General features: G+C 39.0%; 1 protein-coding gene and 1 non-coding gene across 12 annotated transcripts in view; one reads left to right on the top strand and one right to left on the bottom strand.

The window, feature by feature from the left end:
- Nucleotides 1-15,062, bottom strand: part of Frmpd4 (FERM and PDZ domain containing 4) — a 763,802-nt gene that overhangs the window by 100,928 nt on the left and 647,812 nt on the right. For all 11 annotated transcript variants that reach the window (XM_074064140.1, XM_074064139.1, XM_074064144.1 and 8 more), the window contains one exon: nucleotides 9,973-10,075. In XM_074064140.1, coding sequence (XP_073920241.1) covers nucleotides 9,973-10,075 — 103 coding nt within the window. The remainder of the gene's footprint in view (nucleotides 1-9,972; nucleotides 10,076-15,062) is intronic.
- On the top strand, nucleotides 10,348-10,422 carry Trnaa-agc (transfer RNA alanine (anticodon AGC)). Its single transcript has one exon. It is a non-coding gene; the product is annotated as a tRNA-Ala (tRNA).

The following is a 15,062-nucleotide window of genomic DNA, read 5'->3' on the forward strand; positions in this document are numbered from 1 at the left end:
AAATTATTTCCTTTCATTTTTCTTTATATAAGTAAGAAGTTAAGACATTCCATAGTGACAATCATTTGAAATCATTGAAAACATGTCCCGGTTTAAATTTGTTCTGGTTCTTCAAAGTTCAACATTTACTTTGCACACATGAGTTGCATAAAAGCATCTCGAATAATGGAGAGATTTAATGAGTGAGAGGGAGACGGTCATTAACAGAATCTTAGGATATTAAAGTAATCTGAGTTGAGCCATTTTTCTTATTAATTTCCATCATTATGAACCATTATAACTTCTATGAACTGTGAACTCAACTCCCCGTTCCTACTTCCTTATTAGAATGTTTTCTCACCCTTCCCATTTTCTGGAATTGCTGACCTCTTTCTTCCCAGACTTGGTAATTTGCAATTGTCAGAAAACAAGTACCCTGCAAGTGTGTATTAGGTGAGGCCACAATCTGTAGTGTCAGCATACCACAGGGCTGTTCTTTTTGTGTTTTCACTGAAATTGCTTTCTGGTCTTACCATAATAGTGCCTTATTATATCATATATCATCACGCCTATTTTATGGGCAGGATGTTCCATAGATGTTCTTTGCTTGGTTATTTCACTAAGGAGCACCGTGATGCACCTAAGTCCAGCTGAAATTAGGCAGGAAGGTGACCTTCTTAATGTATTCTTCTGCAGATTCAGTGCTCCTGGAACATGATGTGATTTAACTTTCCATTATAATCCTGATGAGGAGGGACTGATAAAAGGACAGACATGCTGATATCTAATTTTTAGATGGATCCCTTCTAAATGTTCTTTTTTCTTAACAATCTTGCCAATCATCCATTGATTGCAAAAAGCAGGTACTCCTGAGCACCCCCTACTAAAATCAAGGCAACGGCTGGGCAAACCTGGGATAGGAAACAGGCCTTTTTGTATACAATCTGGAGGTAGGGAGGTCTTATGAGATAAGCTCTGTCAATTGTTGGGCCTACCCTGTAAGGAAGATTTAGAGTGCTAAATAGTCAGGCTTGGGTTCACTCTCACTGTACACTTTCCTTCTTGCTCTGAGCACTGGAAAGTGCCTCAACCTCTCCAAGCTTCAGGTTTCTACTCTGTAATGTGAATACCATAAACAGTACTCACTCACAGAGCTGTTGTGAGGAATATGTATGATGAACAGGCAAGGAGACTTCACACAGGAACAAATTAGATTTCAATCCACTCCTTACAAGCTGTGGAATCATGTGCATGTTCCTTAATCATTACGTGACTCAATTTCTCCATCTGCAAGTTAGAGGTAACCAGTGTACCCATTCATAATTATGAGCACTGAATGAGTTAATATACAAAAAGTACTCGGGGAAGGGCACAGTGGGTACCTTTTAGAGTTAGCTAGTCTTACTACAAAGGGATCAAAGAATTTAGCAAGTTTCCCATACAAGGACTGATTATACATGTTAACTCTAATCATCACCATCATTATAGTTGGGATGCTATCAATATTTATTTTTCTTTTTGAGATGTCAAAAAAAGCTATCCTTGAAAGTAACACACAAAGCTTTGACCTTAATTGTGGTGGTAACTTGGCCCATTCATTTTGTAAGGATGTACATGTTCCAGAAAGATGTGTGTCCCGTGAAAGATTTTAAGCATTTTTATTAGAATACTTAGAGTAGCCTTCCTAGTATGAAAACTAAATTTCTACATATAGTTTGGCATGTGTTTATATGTATTAGTTACTCGGGTGGAAGAAATGTCACTAAAAATCAAAGCTTTTTTATGTTTTGTGGTGTGAACTAAAGTAATGAATAATAATTTGTCATTTTTTTCTTCTGGCTTTGATAAGGTTTAATTGACACATAAAAACTGTATGCATTTAAGGATGTAAGGTGTGATGATTTGATATATGTATACTACAAAGTATAAAGGGGACTGTCTGGGGGGTCAGCAGGAAGGGGAGAGGGAAAGAAAAGGATACTGAGGGGTAAAGAGTTTTCTTTTTTTTTTTCATTTTTCTTTTATTATTCATATGTGCATACAAGGCTTGGTTCATTTCTCCCCCCTGCCCCCACCCCCTCCCTTACCACCCACTCCGCCCCCTTCCTCTCCCCGCCCCAATACCCAGCAGAAACTATTTTGCCCTTATTTCTAATTTTGTTGTAGAGAGAGTATAAGCAATAATAGGAAGGAACAAGGGTTTTTGCTGGTTGAGATAATGATAGCTATACAGGGCATTGACTCACATTGATTTCCTGTGCGTGGGTGTTACCTTCTAGGTTAATTCTTTTTGATCTAACCTTTTCTCTAGTACCTGTTCCCCTTTTCCTATTGGCCTCAGTTGCTTTAAGGTATCTGCTTTAGTTTCTCTGCGTTAAGGGCAACAAATGCTAGCTAGTTTTTTAGGTGTCTTACCTATCCTCACCCCTCCCTCGTGTGCTAAAGCTTTTATCATGTGCTCATGGTCCAATCCCCTTGTTGTGTTTGCCCTTGATCTAATGTCCACATATGAGGGAGAACATACGATTTTTGGTTTTTTGAGCCAGGCTAACCTCACTCAGAATGATGTTCTCCAATTCCATCCATTTACCAGCGAATGATAACATTTCGTTCTTCTTCATGGCTGCATAAAATTCCATTGTGTATAGATACCACATTTTCTTAATCCATTCGTCAGTGCTGGGGCATCTTGGCTGTTTCCATAACTTGGCTATTGTAAATAGTGCTGCAATAAACATGGATGTGCAGGTGCCTCTGGAGTAACAATCTTTTGGGTAGAGTGGTATTGCTGGATCAAATGGTAGATCGATGTCCAGCTTTTTAAGTAGCCTCCAAATTTTTTTCCAGAGTGGTTGTACTAGTCTACATTCCCACCAACAGTGTAAGAGGGTTCCTTTTTCCCCGCATCCTCGCCAACACCTGTTGTTGGTGGTGTTGCTGATGATGGCTATTCTAACAGGGGTGAGGTGGAATCTTAGCGTGGTTTTAATTTGCATTTCCAAGGGTAAAGAGTTTTCTTGCCCTTTCCCCTTCTGCCTATGTGATGGTACAGCAAGAAGTCATTTGACAGAGGGCACCTTGATCACACTTGTTATACTATATAGAACCCCCAAAGTCTCCTGGTGAAAACTTACTTTCAAACCTGTAGATACAGAAAAAATTATTGCCTAGGTAGCTGTTCTGAATGGCAGACTCAAAATTTGTCCTTCTGGACAAAACTATAATTCTACTGGCTCATGTTAGATGGGGTGCACCAGCTGCCCTGGCCTTTTTGGATTACCCATGTGAGAATGCCATGGTCTTCTCCCTCAAACCAGAAAAACCCACATGAACACAAAGATCTGCAGATGATATCAGAATGTTTCTTGGCCACTGAAGCCAGTCTCAATTTTAGAGCCTTGGTAGCAGATTTTGCAAATGTTAAATCCTTCTTCCTTCCTCAAGACCAGAAATTAACATTGAAGAGCCAAGCTCAGAAACAATTTTATATTAGCCTTTCCAACCCAGCAGTGAACATAGAGAACTGCCTGTCTCATAGTAAGAGGATACAAAGGTGAAACTAGAGACTAATTCCCCCTGCACTATCCTCTGTAACAGGGCAGATAACTACCCCTCTGTCTCCTTTTTTTTCATACCCGATTATCCATACGTGCTCAGAGCCGCACATGACAGACATAATTAATGTTTAATAACTGCTTGTTGAAGTTGAATGAATTTAATTGGTTGGCTAGGCTTAGAGGGGATGAATCACAATGTTTCTATGAGTAATTGTACTCCAGACTTTTGGCAAATAAAATGAGGAAGACTATTTTTAAGTTAATTTTTTAATTTTGAAAAGTCAGAAAAGTTACCTTTGGATGCTTTTAAAGAAGGATATGGTAATTTGAAGAAGGACATGTGTTCTTCAAAGGTTTTTCTCCTCAACCACTATAAAGTATGAGTTAGAGTTAACAATTTAGAAAACTATGAAATGAAAGGAACTCGTCTAATTTCAGTGCAGCAATTATATCTCCTTTTGAGACTAGATGAAAAAACCTGAATGTGGTTACTATAGAAGTAAATTGGCCTTCAAGAAATTCTTTCATTTTTCTCAAGAAAAAAATACTAACTTTCTTTAATAGAGCAACCAAATGATAAGGAACATGATCACAAAGAAACACCAATGTCTCTGAAAACAAAACAACAAAAATCAAATACTGCAATGGGGAAAAAAAAGAACAAAGCAAGACTAAACCACGTAGATAAGCAAATGGATGATGATTTTTAAAGAGAGAATTTTATAGTGTTATTAAAATGATGAGTGTCTGAATTTCCTAAGTAACTAGGAAAGTGGGATATTTTATTAAACAGGAGGGGAATTTATCTTGTGTAAGATATAGACATTAAAACACATAGTGGCTGATAAGCCCAGTAAAAAAGGGAATATTTTCAATAGCTAAAATTGTAGGTTAGTACACATTACGGCTGACAGATGACTACACCTGCGGGAAGGCACAGGAAAGTTCTCCATTGCGTGAATGTTTCATTAGTGGGAAATACACTTTCAAATTGTTGGTTTAATGACTTTTAAGGTATTCATTCTCATTGTGTCATTGTAATTAGATATATTTGGTTAAAATAAAGTACTTTGTTACTTTTATAAAGATAAATTTATTGCCTTGAGATTAAAAGAGAGCATGTTTTAGGACTGTGTTTACCATTTCAAATAGTATCCAGTCTATGTCTTATTAGCACTAGAAATTTGTATTCATTGGGGGGGAGTCTTGTCTGTGTTAATGACAACTTTAATTGAAATCATTGCTCATAGTAGTCTAGACTGCAAGTGCTCTGAAGGCTTGGATTTATCTAATTGATCCCTGAATAACCAGTGCCAAGCTCCATGTCCTAAAAATAGTAGATGCATAAAAGTGCTTCATAAAGAAAGGAAATAAAATGAATGTTTTTTGAGGCATGGATTCATTAGCTGATATTCAAACTTGCAGAATTTAGAGCTGAAGGAGAACTTGGAGGATCCTATCTAAGTTTTAGCTTTCAAAGAGTGTCTTTCAAAGCCAATTTAACACTTTTTTTTTTAATCAAATGCCTTGTATGAGCCAGTTATTGTGCTAGGTCACAACAGGGAGCAATGCAGACAAAGTCTCTTTTCTTGTGGAATTTAGAATTCAGGCCACCTGATTCCACAATATCACGCCACATTCCTAATTTAAACTGTGTCTTTGTTACAAATCCATGACATGTCTGCAAAAGAACATGCAGACTACATTCTAAAATGAATGGCAAACAAAGTAGGATCCCTCAGAACTTTGTAAGAGGAGGCAAAATATGCTGTGATACTTCAATCCACCTGCTCAACCTCTTCCCCTCTCCTTTCTAAGACTTTAATAGGAAGACTGGAAAAGGATGAGAGAAAACCATGTAATTGTCAGGAGTCTGGTGTGAGTTTCCTTTCTCTGTTAAAAGGCCAAGTAGATATCTTGAAGAGTAGCTGGTCTTGCTGGGCCTTATTTAGGAGATCCGGTCAGAAAAACTAGCAACAGGAGAGTGACAGATCTGAATCCAGACCTGCAATGGATGGTATGATGCAGTGGGGTGACTCCTCTGAGTGGCCTTGTTTTTTGGCACCAAAAAATTCACATATGAGCATCACAAGATAGGCAGCATATATGTACCAACAAAATGAAGGGAGTCAACAGCCAATGCTAGTCAGAGGCATACAACAGTCCCCTCAGAGAACCCCTCCTACAATGAAGCAGGAAGACCCCAATTCTTCTATTCCCTCACCTGATCTCCACCCAAGAGGGGCTGGACATTGAGAAGGAAAAGGGTTTTTTAAAAAATGTACTTCGTTAGTCATCTTTCTGTTGCTATAACAAAATACCTGAGAAAGTCAACTTAAAGAGGGAAAATTTATTTTGGCTCACCATTTTAGAAGTTTCACTTCATGGTTGTTTGGCCCTGTGGCTTTGGGCCTGTGTACAGAGCATCACGGTGGGAGTGCATGGTGGAGGGGGGTCTGTTCATCTCATGGTACCCAGGAAGCAAAGAGAGAAGAAAAGGCTAGGGTCCCAACATTCCATTCAAGGTCCTCCCGTGACCTAACTTCCTTCCACTAGATTCCACCTCCCAAAGGTTCTTCCACACCACAATAGTACCACAGGCTGGAGAGCAGCTTTTAGCACACTGGCCTTTGGGAAACACCTAATAACAAAACCACAGCACTCTTGATGTTTAAAAAGAAGGTGGGGAGGTGATTTAGTAGCTATAAACTCACTCCAAATCTGCCTTCCTCAGGTTGAGTCTGACTTACATTGTAGAGAAAGGAGGAGATAGAACTTAAATGGCATAAAGTTAGAGTTTCAAACTAGACATTAGCAAGTGAAATGTCTATGGGTTCTGTCTAAGATGATGCTAATGGACAGGAAAGGAAGATCTAATCACCCTTGATTGAAGGCAGTGATAAGGGGAAAATAGACTAGTTTCATATTTCTGTCTCCTACTGGGTTGAAATTGCTCAACACACACACAGGTGGATGCCCAGAAGGATGGATGGTTGGGAGGGAAAAATGAGGGAGAGGAAAATTGAGAATGTTTGTCAGATTTCTATCTTAGGATAATGTCTTATTGACAAACCCATAGTACAGTTGGGATGTTTGTAATGGTGTAATCATAGGTAGCAAAAGTGAATTTTAGGTCCCTTGAAGATGAAGACAATGTCTTAGTGATTATGGTATCTTGCAATGAGGATGGTGGATATGTTAGTGGGGGATTTTGGGGCTTAAGAGATTACTTTATATCTTGGATATCTAGACAAAGCACCATGAAAAAAAGACATGATGTTGGAGAAAGAGTAATGGAGAGAAACAGAAGTCACTTGTTTGGTCTCATACTTCTATCTTTTAAAGACTTGTGTGGGTTAAGAAGTTCTCCTTATTTCTTCTAGTGACATTCCTTTGTTTTTCTTTCTCCTGGCATAGAAGATTGTAAGCCTCAACTGCCTCAAGTTTATCCCATTCTCTCCAGTTTTGGTTAGGTGGCTGTCTCACAGTTCTGTCCCAGAGACAAGAGTTTTCATGAGGAAGACAGGTAAAGAAAGGATATATAAGCAAGAGGTTATGCTTGCTAACTTATTCAGTGGAAAGAAGCCATATGCTGGTATGATTTTCCTCACCAGAGTTCTCTCCCTCATATAGAACCCTTTTGTTATTCACATTCTACTTAATATCACAAGGCTGTAGGTGCAGAGGACAGTCTCTATATGCCTTTATTCTAGGAATGAAACAGCTTCTCAAACAGAACTTTTAGAGCATAGCCAAAGAAGTAGAAAGCATGCATGGTTTCCATTTCAGTCCACTTGACACACAACCATCTCTTTAAGGCATGTGGAAGTCTCACAGTAATCACAACTTTGTTATGAGAGAAATTCTCTGTGTGTATTATTTGGGGCTTGAGTCTGAATTTGGCTCAATTTAAGAACATACAATACAATCACACTATGTGAGAGGGATTGGCAAATTTTTTTTTCCTGTAGAAGGCCTGATTGTAAGTTTTGCAGGCTTTGTGGGCCACGGGTCTCTGTTCAACTTTGCTGTTATGGGGAGAAAGTATCCTTAGATAATATGTAAATCAATGAGCGCAGTAATTTTCCAGTGAAAGTTTATTTGTTAACTCTGAAATTTGAATTTCATATGCTTTTCATCCGTCACAATATAACCACCACCCCCGCCCCCAAAAAGGTAAAAACCTTTCTTAGCTCACAGGCTTTGTAAAAATGCATGGCAGTCTGCATTTGGACTGAGTTGTTGCTTGCCATCTCCTCTTTTAATTGGTTCATTTATTCCATTACACATAAAGTCTTATGGAGAGTGCCTTGTTTCCAGAGATGTCATTTTCTTCCACAATGTATTAAACAACAAGGAAAAAAAAATATGTATTGGAAAAAAATTCTAAAACTTTCTAAATGCCCCAGGTAAGATTGCTAGGAAGTGATCACGCTTTTAGACAGCTTTTTCTCCATCTCTGTCCTGCAGCCAGCAATTCAGTCACAGCAAAGCCAAACACAGACACATTATTTCTTCTATCATTCTCCAAGCACAGAAATCAATAAAACTGATCACAGAGGCATGTGCCCGGGGGAAAACAAAATGCAACTTCTGCCATTAGGCCCAAAGATGGCACGTCAGGATGCAAGTCGATACAAGGATCAGAGCCTGCCTGGATGAGGTATCTCCCTTTTTGACACTCACATGTATCTCCAGATAGAAGTGATCCCAAATGGTGACTTAGTAGCTCCCTCCCAAAGGTACTCTAGTAAAGCATCTTTCTCTAGATTTACTGTCCTGGTCCACAGAAAGTTTGAAGCCATTCCCAGGTCTTGTTATTGACACAGGAAGAAGTCTCAGTGCTTACTCCTGTGTAAGACTGCTCTCTGGAAATCTGGATGCCATAGGTATGACTTTCCTACCCAGCTGAGAAGGTGCAATTCAATTAGGCTTGACCTAAAGTAAAGTGACTATTTTAGATCCTTTGGGCTGCTATAAAAAATACAGTAGACTAGGTAATTTATGAAAAATGAAAATTTATTTCTCACAATTCTAGAGGCTAGGAAGTCCAAGATCAAGGTATCAACAGATTCAGCAGCTATTCAAGGTCCCATTCCTCATAAACTGCATCTTTTTGCTGCATTCTCATATGGCAGAAGGGGCAAGGCAGCTCCCTTCAACCTCTTTTATAAGGGCACTAATCCCATTCATGAGGGCGCCACACTTATGACTTAATTACTTCTCCAAAGCCCATGCCCCCCATTTAATACTATCAAAATATAGGTATTATTTTTCAAAATATGAAGTGAGGGTGGGTGGGGTGGGGTGGGAAGAACACTAACATTCAGGCCATGACAGCAATCAACCATTCCAGGGCCTGGGCTTTTCCCATGCTAAAAGTTGGATGGTTGGTCACCCTAAAGATGAGCACCTCCCTTTCTACTTCCCTATCTTCTTATGCTTCTCCAAGTTCTCCCAAGGATGCTTGGACAGTCATGACTTCTTTGTGAAGCAGAATCCAAACTAAATTTGGGAAACTTTCTCTAGAAGACCCTAAGAATATGCCTCTTAATGCTTTTCCCAAAGTATGGAGGCACTTTTTATTATGAGTGAGCATAAATGTTAGGAGATTCCCTTTAGGTTAGAGTGTTCTGATAGCTTGTGTTTCTACTTTAATCTTGCTTAAAAACATCAGTTTTTATAAAAGACATATGCACACCTCCTTACCCCTTAAAACCTCAGTAGCATGAGTGGATCTGGTCACATGATAGGCCCAGCTTCATTTAACTAACTTCTGAAGATATCTTTCTCCCTAAATTCTCCAAGAAACTGTAACTCCAGTACACTTTTAAGGGGATTCTTGACCAATATTATAAAAATCACATAAAATACATTTTCTGGCACCCAATTAAAAATATCACATAACAAACTATTTATATTACCAGACTCATTCCTTTGCCTGTCCTAGCACTGACTTAATTATCCTTTTGCTTCAGTTGATGATCTAAAAATTCAGAAATGAATCACTCAGTCAAGAATGAAAAAAATCAGTGAACTTTATGTTTGTGTATCCATGAGATTATGTATATATAATTACTCATCACTTAATGCTGAATTTAGGTCTTGCATTTTGATCTCCCTGATTATGGAAAATCAACATGTTAGTAATTCTGGAAAGAAAAAAAAAAGCAACCTTTGGATATAGCAATGGAAATAGGAGTCATAAAAAATGTTAAGCTGAAGCAAATGGACCCTCAGTGTTAACAGAGCAGACAATTTAGCATTGTGTATTTAAGAAGCATATGTTTTTACAATAGAGGTTAATGTCACCAGCATTTTCAATAGTGTAGACTTGTGCTTCTGCCCATAGGAAGCTCTTCTTCTGCCAGATGAAGCTCAGAGCTAAGCAGCAGCCTTCGAGAGAGAACAGGGCACAGGTGAACGAGTCGCCTACCTGACCAGATCGATGACCCGCTCTCTGGGTGCCGCACTGACATGCTCATCATTAATCATTACAATCTGATCTCCTGGGATCAGCTTGCCTTCTGAGGGGCCACCTGGAAATAACAAGAGCGAAAGACAGCTGAGACGTCCCATCTGAAACCTGTTCTCATTATTATGACTCATGAGGAAATGGTGTTATCAGCACAAACAAAACCCGGTCACACTTGGTGTTCTTTGACCAAATGTGAGGATCAGGCTGTACCCTGACCAATTAAATCAGAATCTTTGGGAGTGGGACTCAGGCATTCAGATTTCTCTAAAACATCATGGGCAAAACTGAGACTCAGAGTAGGAGCGCTTCCCACACCTTACCATGCTTATGTCTGGCAGAATGGCTCAAGTGGTAAGAGCACCTGCCTAGCAAGCATGAGGCCCTGGGTTCAAACCCCAGTCTCTCTCACGCGCACATACACACACACACACACACACACACACACACACACACAGATAAAAGCCATAACGTGCTTGTGAAACCCCTGTGGATCCTGTTAGTATTCAGGAGTGGACTCTGAGATAATGAGTTTCACACAAGCTGCTGGTCAACAGACTGTACTTTGCATACTGAGTCCTCTACACGATGGTATTTTCCCAACAGGTAGCTAATCAGCTGTGTTGATGGCTTGTAGCCAAAGCTGTAACAACCTGAGCATGGCTAGATTTGAACAAAATTGTATTTACTTGCTCACTACAAGTAGAGGGTTAGAAAGGTCTTATTATAAGACTTGATCTTGTTTTAGGTATTGTAGGGGCAGATACATGGAAGTGGGGATGTCCATGGAGTCGATGCTAACAGCAAATGGAAGTAATTCTATCAGGAGAATCTTAATAATTGTCTGAAATGTGAGACGAAGGTAGCAGACCTGGCTGAAATTGACAAGAAGCAATTGTCACTCATGTCAGCTAGCAGAGGGACATGGTTGATCATGTTCATGATTTTAGTGTGCTAGGATGTTTGTGTCTGTGCTCGCATATAATTACAAAGGGGCTTTGCTTTTGTCTTGATCAATCACGGTCAGAAGAGTAGTTGCGTCCGCAGTTGATAGTTGGTGAACTTGTTCATTTTCAACAGAATAGAAGGTCCAGCTGTGAGGGCCCAACAGCTCCTGGATGTCAGGGGCTGCTTTGCTCTTTCAGTTGGGTTTCCAAGGTGGGAGTAGGAAACTAATACTTATCCAGCAGTTATTATGCACTAGTCAGTGGGCTAAAGGTTTTGCCTGATAACATCACTGAATATTGTAATTTCCTCCATAAAGTGAGAGAACTGAGGCTCACACAGGGGATGGAAGTTGCATGAAGGCAGAACTGAATCTCAGTGCAGGTCTGTGGACTCTTTCAAGTTCAGACTCTTCCAAGTTCAGAAAGGCCAATATATCTTTTGAACTTGCTCTCACAATTCAAAGCCTGGCCACTACCAGATCTTTTAACACATAAACTTCAAGTCACATCTGTGTGAAGCACAAATTTGCATTTAAATAAAACTCAGAACAGTTGTTGGGCTTATTTTCACATTAAGATTGGTGCAATTATCTCCCAAATATGGTACTATAATTGTCAATATATTTCCAGAGGTCTGGCACTGGGTTACAGGTGCAGATGTAATGCTGTCTTTCATATAATGTCACCATTAGTTTGTTCAGTAATTGGAACGAAGACTTCATGCCCAGAACAAGACACTGAAAGTCATTCAGTGATTCTCCACCCACCCAGACACTTGATACGCATCAAAGATGCTGTAGCATAAATTTGTCTTTCTGGGGAGAAAGACAGTAGGAAAACCCTAGCATGTACCCATTGCAGTGCCAGACAATATTCTTTGCACAGATCTGAGAAGTGAGATTCAGTGTTTGAACACATAATGAATTCAGTAAAATGACCTGAGAAAATTATTCTATTAGAAAATGTATAAACAGTCACTCAGATTCAGTCAAAATAAAAATGGTTAGAAATAGTGGTCAAATACAGAAAAAAAAGGAGAGTTTGGAGGACAGAGGTTGGACACTAGCATGGGCAAAAAGGGTATGAGACTCCATCTTATCAATATCTTAGCACAGTGGCACACACCTGTCACCCTAGTGGTGGAGGGAAGCTTGCAATAGGAGAATCAAGATCCAGGCTGGTCTGGGCAAAAAGAGACCCTACTACCAAAATAACCAGAGCAAAAATGGCTAGAGGTGTGGTTCAAGCTGTAGAGCACTGACTAGTAAGTATGAAGCCCTAAGTTCAAACCTCACTACTGCCAAAAATTAAAAGTAAAAATCAAATTAAGTTTGAAGGATGGACATGAATTCTTCTGATGAGAAAACTACTCTTAGAACAACAGGATATATTCTTACATTTGACCAATGCTTTTGGATCAGATGGAAATATTCTTATTTAATCAAGCAGTTGAATCAAAAATTCTGGAAGAAGCAACATACAAACACTTCTAAAATATGAAACAGCATCCCCTTTCAGAGAACTGTGTCATGCCATTTCCTCTGACAACTGGTTGTCTCATATAGAAAATCTGGTCACACCACGGAAATCACTTGGGACTTGGATAGAATCATTTTTATAATAGACAGTTTATTTGACCAACATTTTCCCTCAGAAAAATAACTGCAAGTAATATTCTTTGACCTCTGTTTTCACTTCTTTTCTACTCTTCTCAAAACTATTTTACAGTAGGTATTAGTGTCTTTGAAGCTAAGCAGAGGTGAGGGCAAAGAAGGAAAGAGGTGGAAGGAATAGGGAGAGAGTGTCAAACTATTCCAATATTATAAACAGCATGCCAAAAATAATCCCAGTTAGAAAAGATATGTATGCATATACACAGCACTATACATATATAATATATATGCTGTATAATATGTGCGTGTTTTTGTGTGTGCACAGAAGTATGTTTGATAAACATAATCTTTTTTTATTTTTAGGTTCTTTAAAGCCATGGTAAAGACTTTGGATGTTTATTTTCTTTGTTTATTCTATTCATATGTGCATGCAATGTTTGGGTCATTTCTCCTCCCTTCCCCTGCTCCCTCCCTTACCTCCCCCACCTATTCCCTCTTCCCCCTACCCTCTTGCTACCTGGCAGAAACTATTCTGCCCTTATCTCTAGTTTTGTTGAAGAGAGAGTATAAGCAATAATAGGAAGGAACAAGGGTTTTTGCTAGTTGAGATAAGGATAGCTGTACAAGGAGTTGACTCGCATTGCTTTCCTGTACATGTGTGTTACCTTCTAAGTTAATTCTTCTCGAACTAACCTTTTCTCTAGTTCCTGGTCCCCTTCTCCTATTGGCCTCTGTTGCTTTAAAATATCTGCATTAGTTTCTCTGCATTGAGGGCAACAAATGCTATCTAGTTTTTTTGGGTGTCTTACCTATCCTCATACCACCCTTGTGTGCTCTCGCTTCATCATGTGATCAAAGTCCAATCCCCTTGTTGTGGCTAAACATATTCTTTATGAATATGTCAAAGATGGCTATCTCTTGGTAGTAGTAATTCAGGTGATTGATTTTTACTTTTTCCTCTATACTGTCACATTTATTTTTTAACCAAACATATATGTTATTTTATTATAATAAAAAGCAACACCCTAATTTGAGAATAAAGTTCTCAGTTGTGTCAAATTCAACAATCATGCAGACAACTAAAATATGATTCATATTTAACAAAATAAAAAGCTCAGTTGACAAAGATGTAAGTTGTGTCATGAGACAGTGGCAGGAAGGAAAGCAATATTCTTTTCGGCACAGGTCTAAAGTGGTCGATTATATTTGTGGTACTTGCCTGGGGCATGTCAAAATAATGGAAAATTAAAAATGTAATTGACTTTAAGAATCTATACCAGCTGAGTAGTCAAAATCTGTTTTGCTTCATTGACAGGTTCCAATGGCCAAATTTGAACCTGTCAATGAAGAATCCAGTAATAATAAAAGAAAGTTTGATTCCAAGCACTACAAAGAAAAAAAAAGAACTGATATGGAAGGATAATTATATACCTCTCAATACCCTTATAAGTTAGATACTACGGTGATCCCCATTACATGACTGACATTTACACAAGAAGTTACATCTAACTGAAAAGTGAGGGATAAGCATGCAAGCTAAAGTGCCTAATATGGGGCAGAGGCAGGACTCAAACTTGGGCAGTTCAATGTCAGAATCTGGGGTCTCAAGTGTAGGACTTTACTACTGAATTCTGTTATTGATCTGACAAATCCTGGAGACCAATGACATAAAGGAGAATTTTTTTTTCTCTGAAAATAAATCTGAGTCCATTATAAGTACATAAATGTATATAATAAATCAATAATCAAAGCATACCATTTCTGGAAAGGCAAAGTCAGACTAATTTAGACATTACTGTAGCTAGCGGTGTTGACACTGAAACTTCAGTAGGTTCTTATGTGAATGATTGAGATAAAGTCCATTATCATATTGTACAATATAAGAAATTTGATATGCATATCAATCAGCATTTGCTGTATATCAAACTACCACCAAACACAGTAGGGAGTCCAGTAATCTTTTCTTCTCACGCTCATGGGTCTCTAGGATGATCATAGCCTCATTGATTAGGCTGAGCAATTCTACTTCAAGCTGCAGATGGGTCTGTACTGAGCTCTAGGCTGCTGGCTGACAGAATGCTGACCCAAGTGTTCGTGCTGGGGCTTGGGCAGAAGGGGCAATAGCCAAATAGGGGAAAAACTTCCTTCTCATGGCCATGGTAGAAGTCCAAGAAACAAGTTAAACTGAATAAGGGCATCCCAAGCCTTTGTTCTTGTCACCTTTGCTAATATACCATTGGTCAAAGTTAGTCACCTGGTTCTGAGCAACAGCAAAGGGCAGGAGGACAGAGTCTGCCCCAAGTGGGAAGGGAAGGGAGTGCGTACTTGTAAAATAACTCAATTACCTCAATGACTAAATTGTAGTGTAACTTAAACATCACTTTCTGCTTTTTTCCCTACAGAATTCATCAGGTACTTACTTACAGTATGGTGCCTGCCTCTGATTATTTGCCTTCAAATGTTCCTAAGTCACCCATTTCCATGGTTACAA

The sequence above is a fragment of the Castor canadensis genome, chromosome X (genome assembly GCF_047511655.1).
Source record: "Castor canadensis chromosome X, mCasCan1.hap1v2, whole genome shotgun sequence".
Taxonomy (NCBI): Eukaryota; Metazoa; Chordata; class Mammalia; order Rodentia; family Castoridae; genus Castor; species Castor canadensis.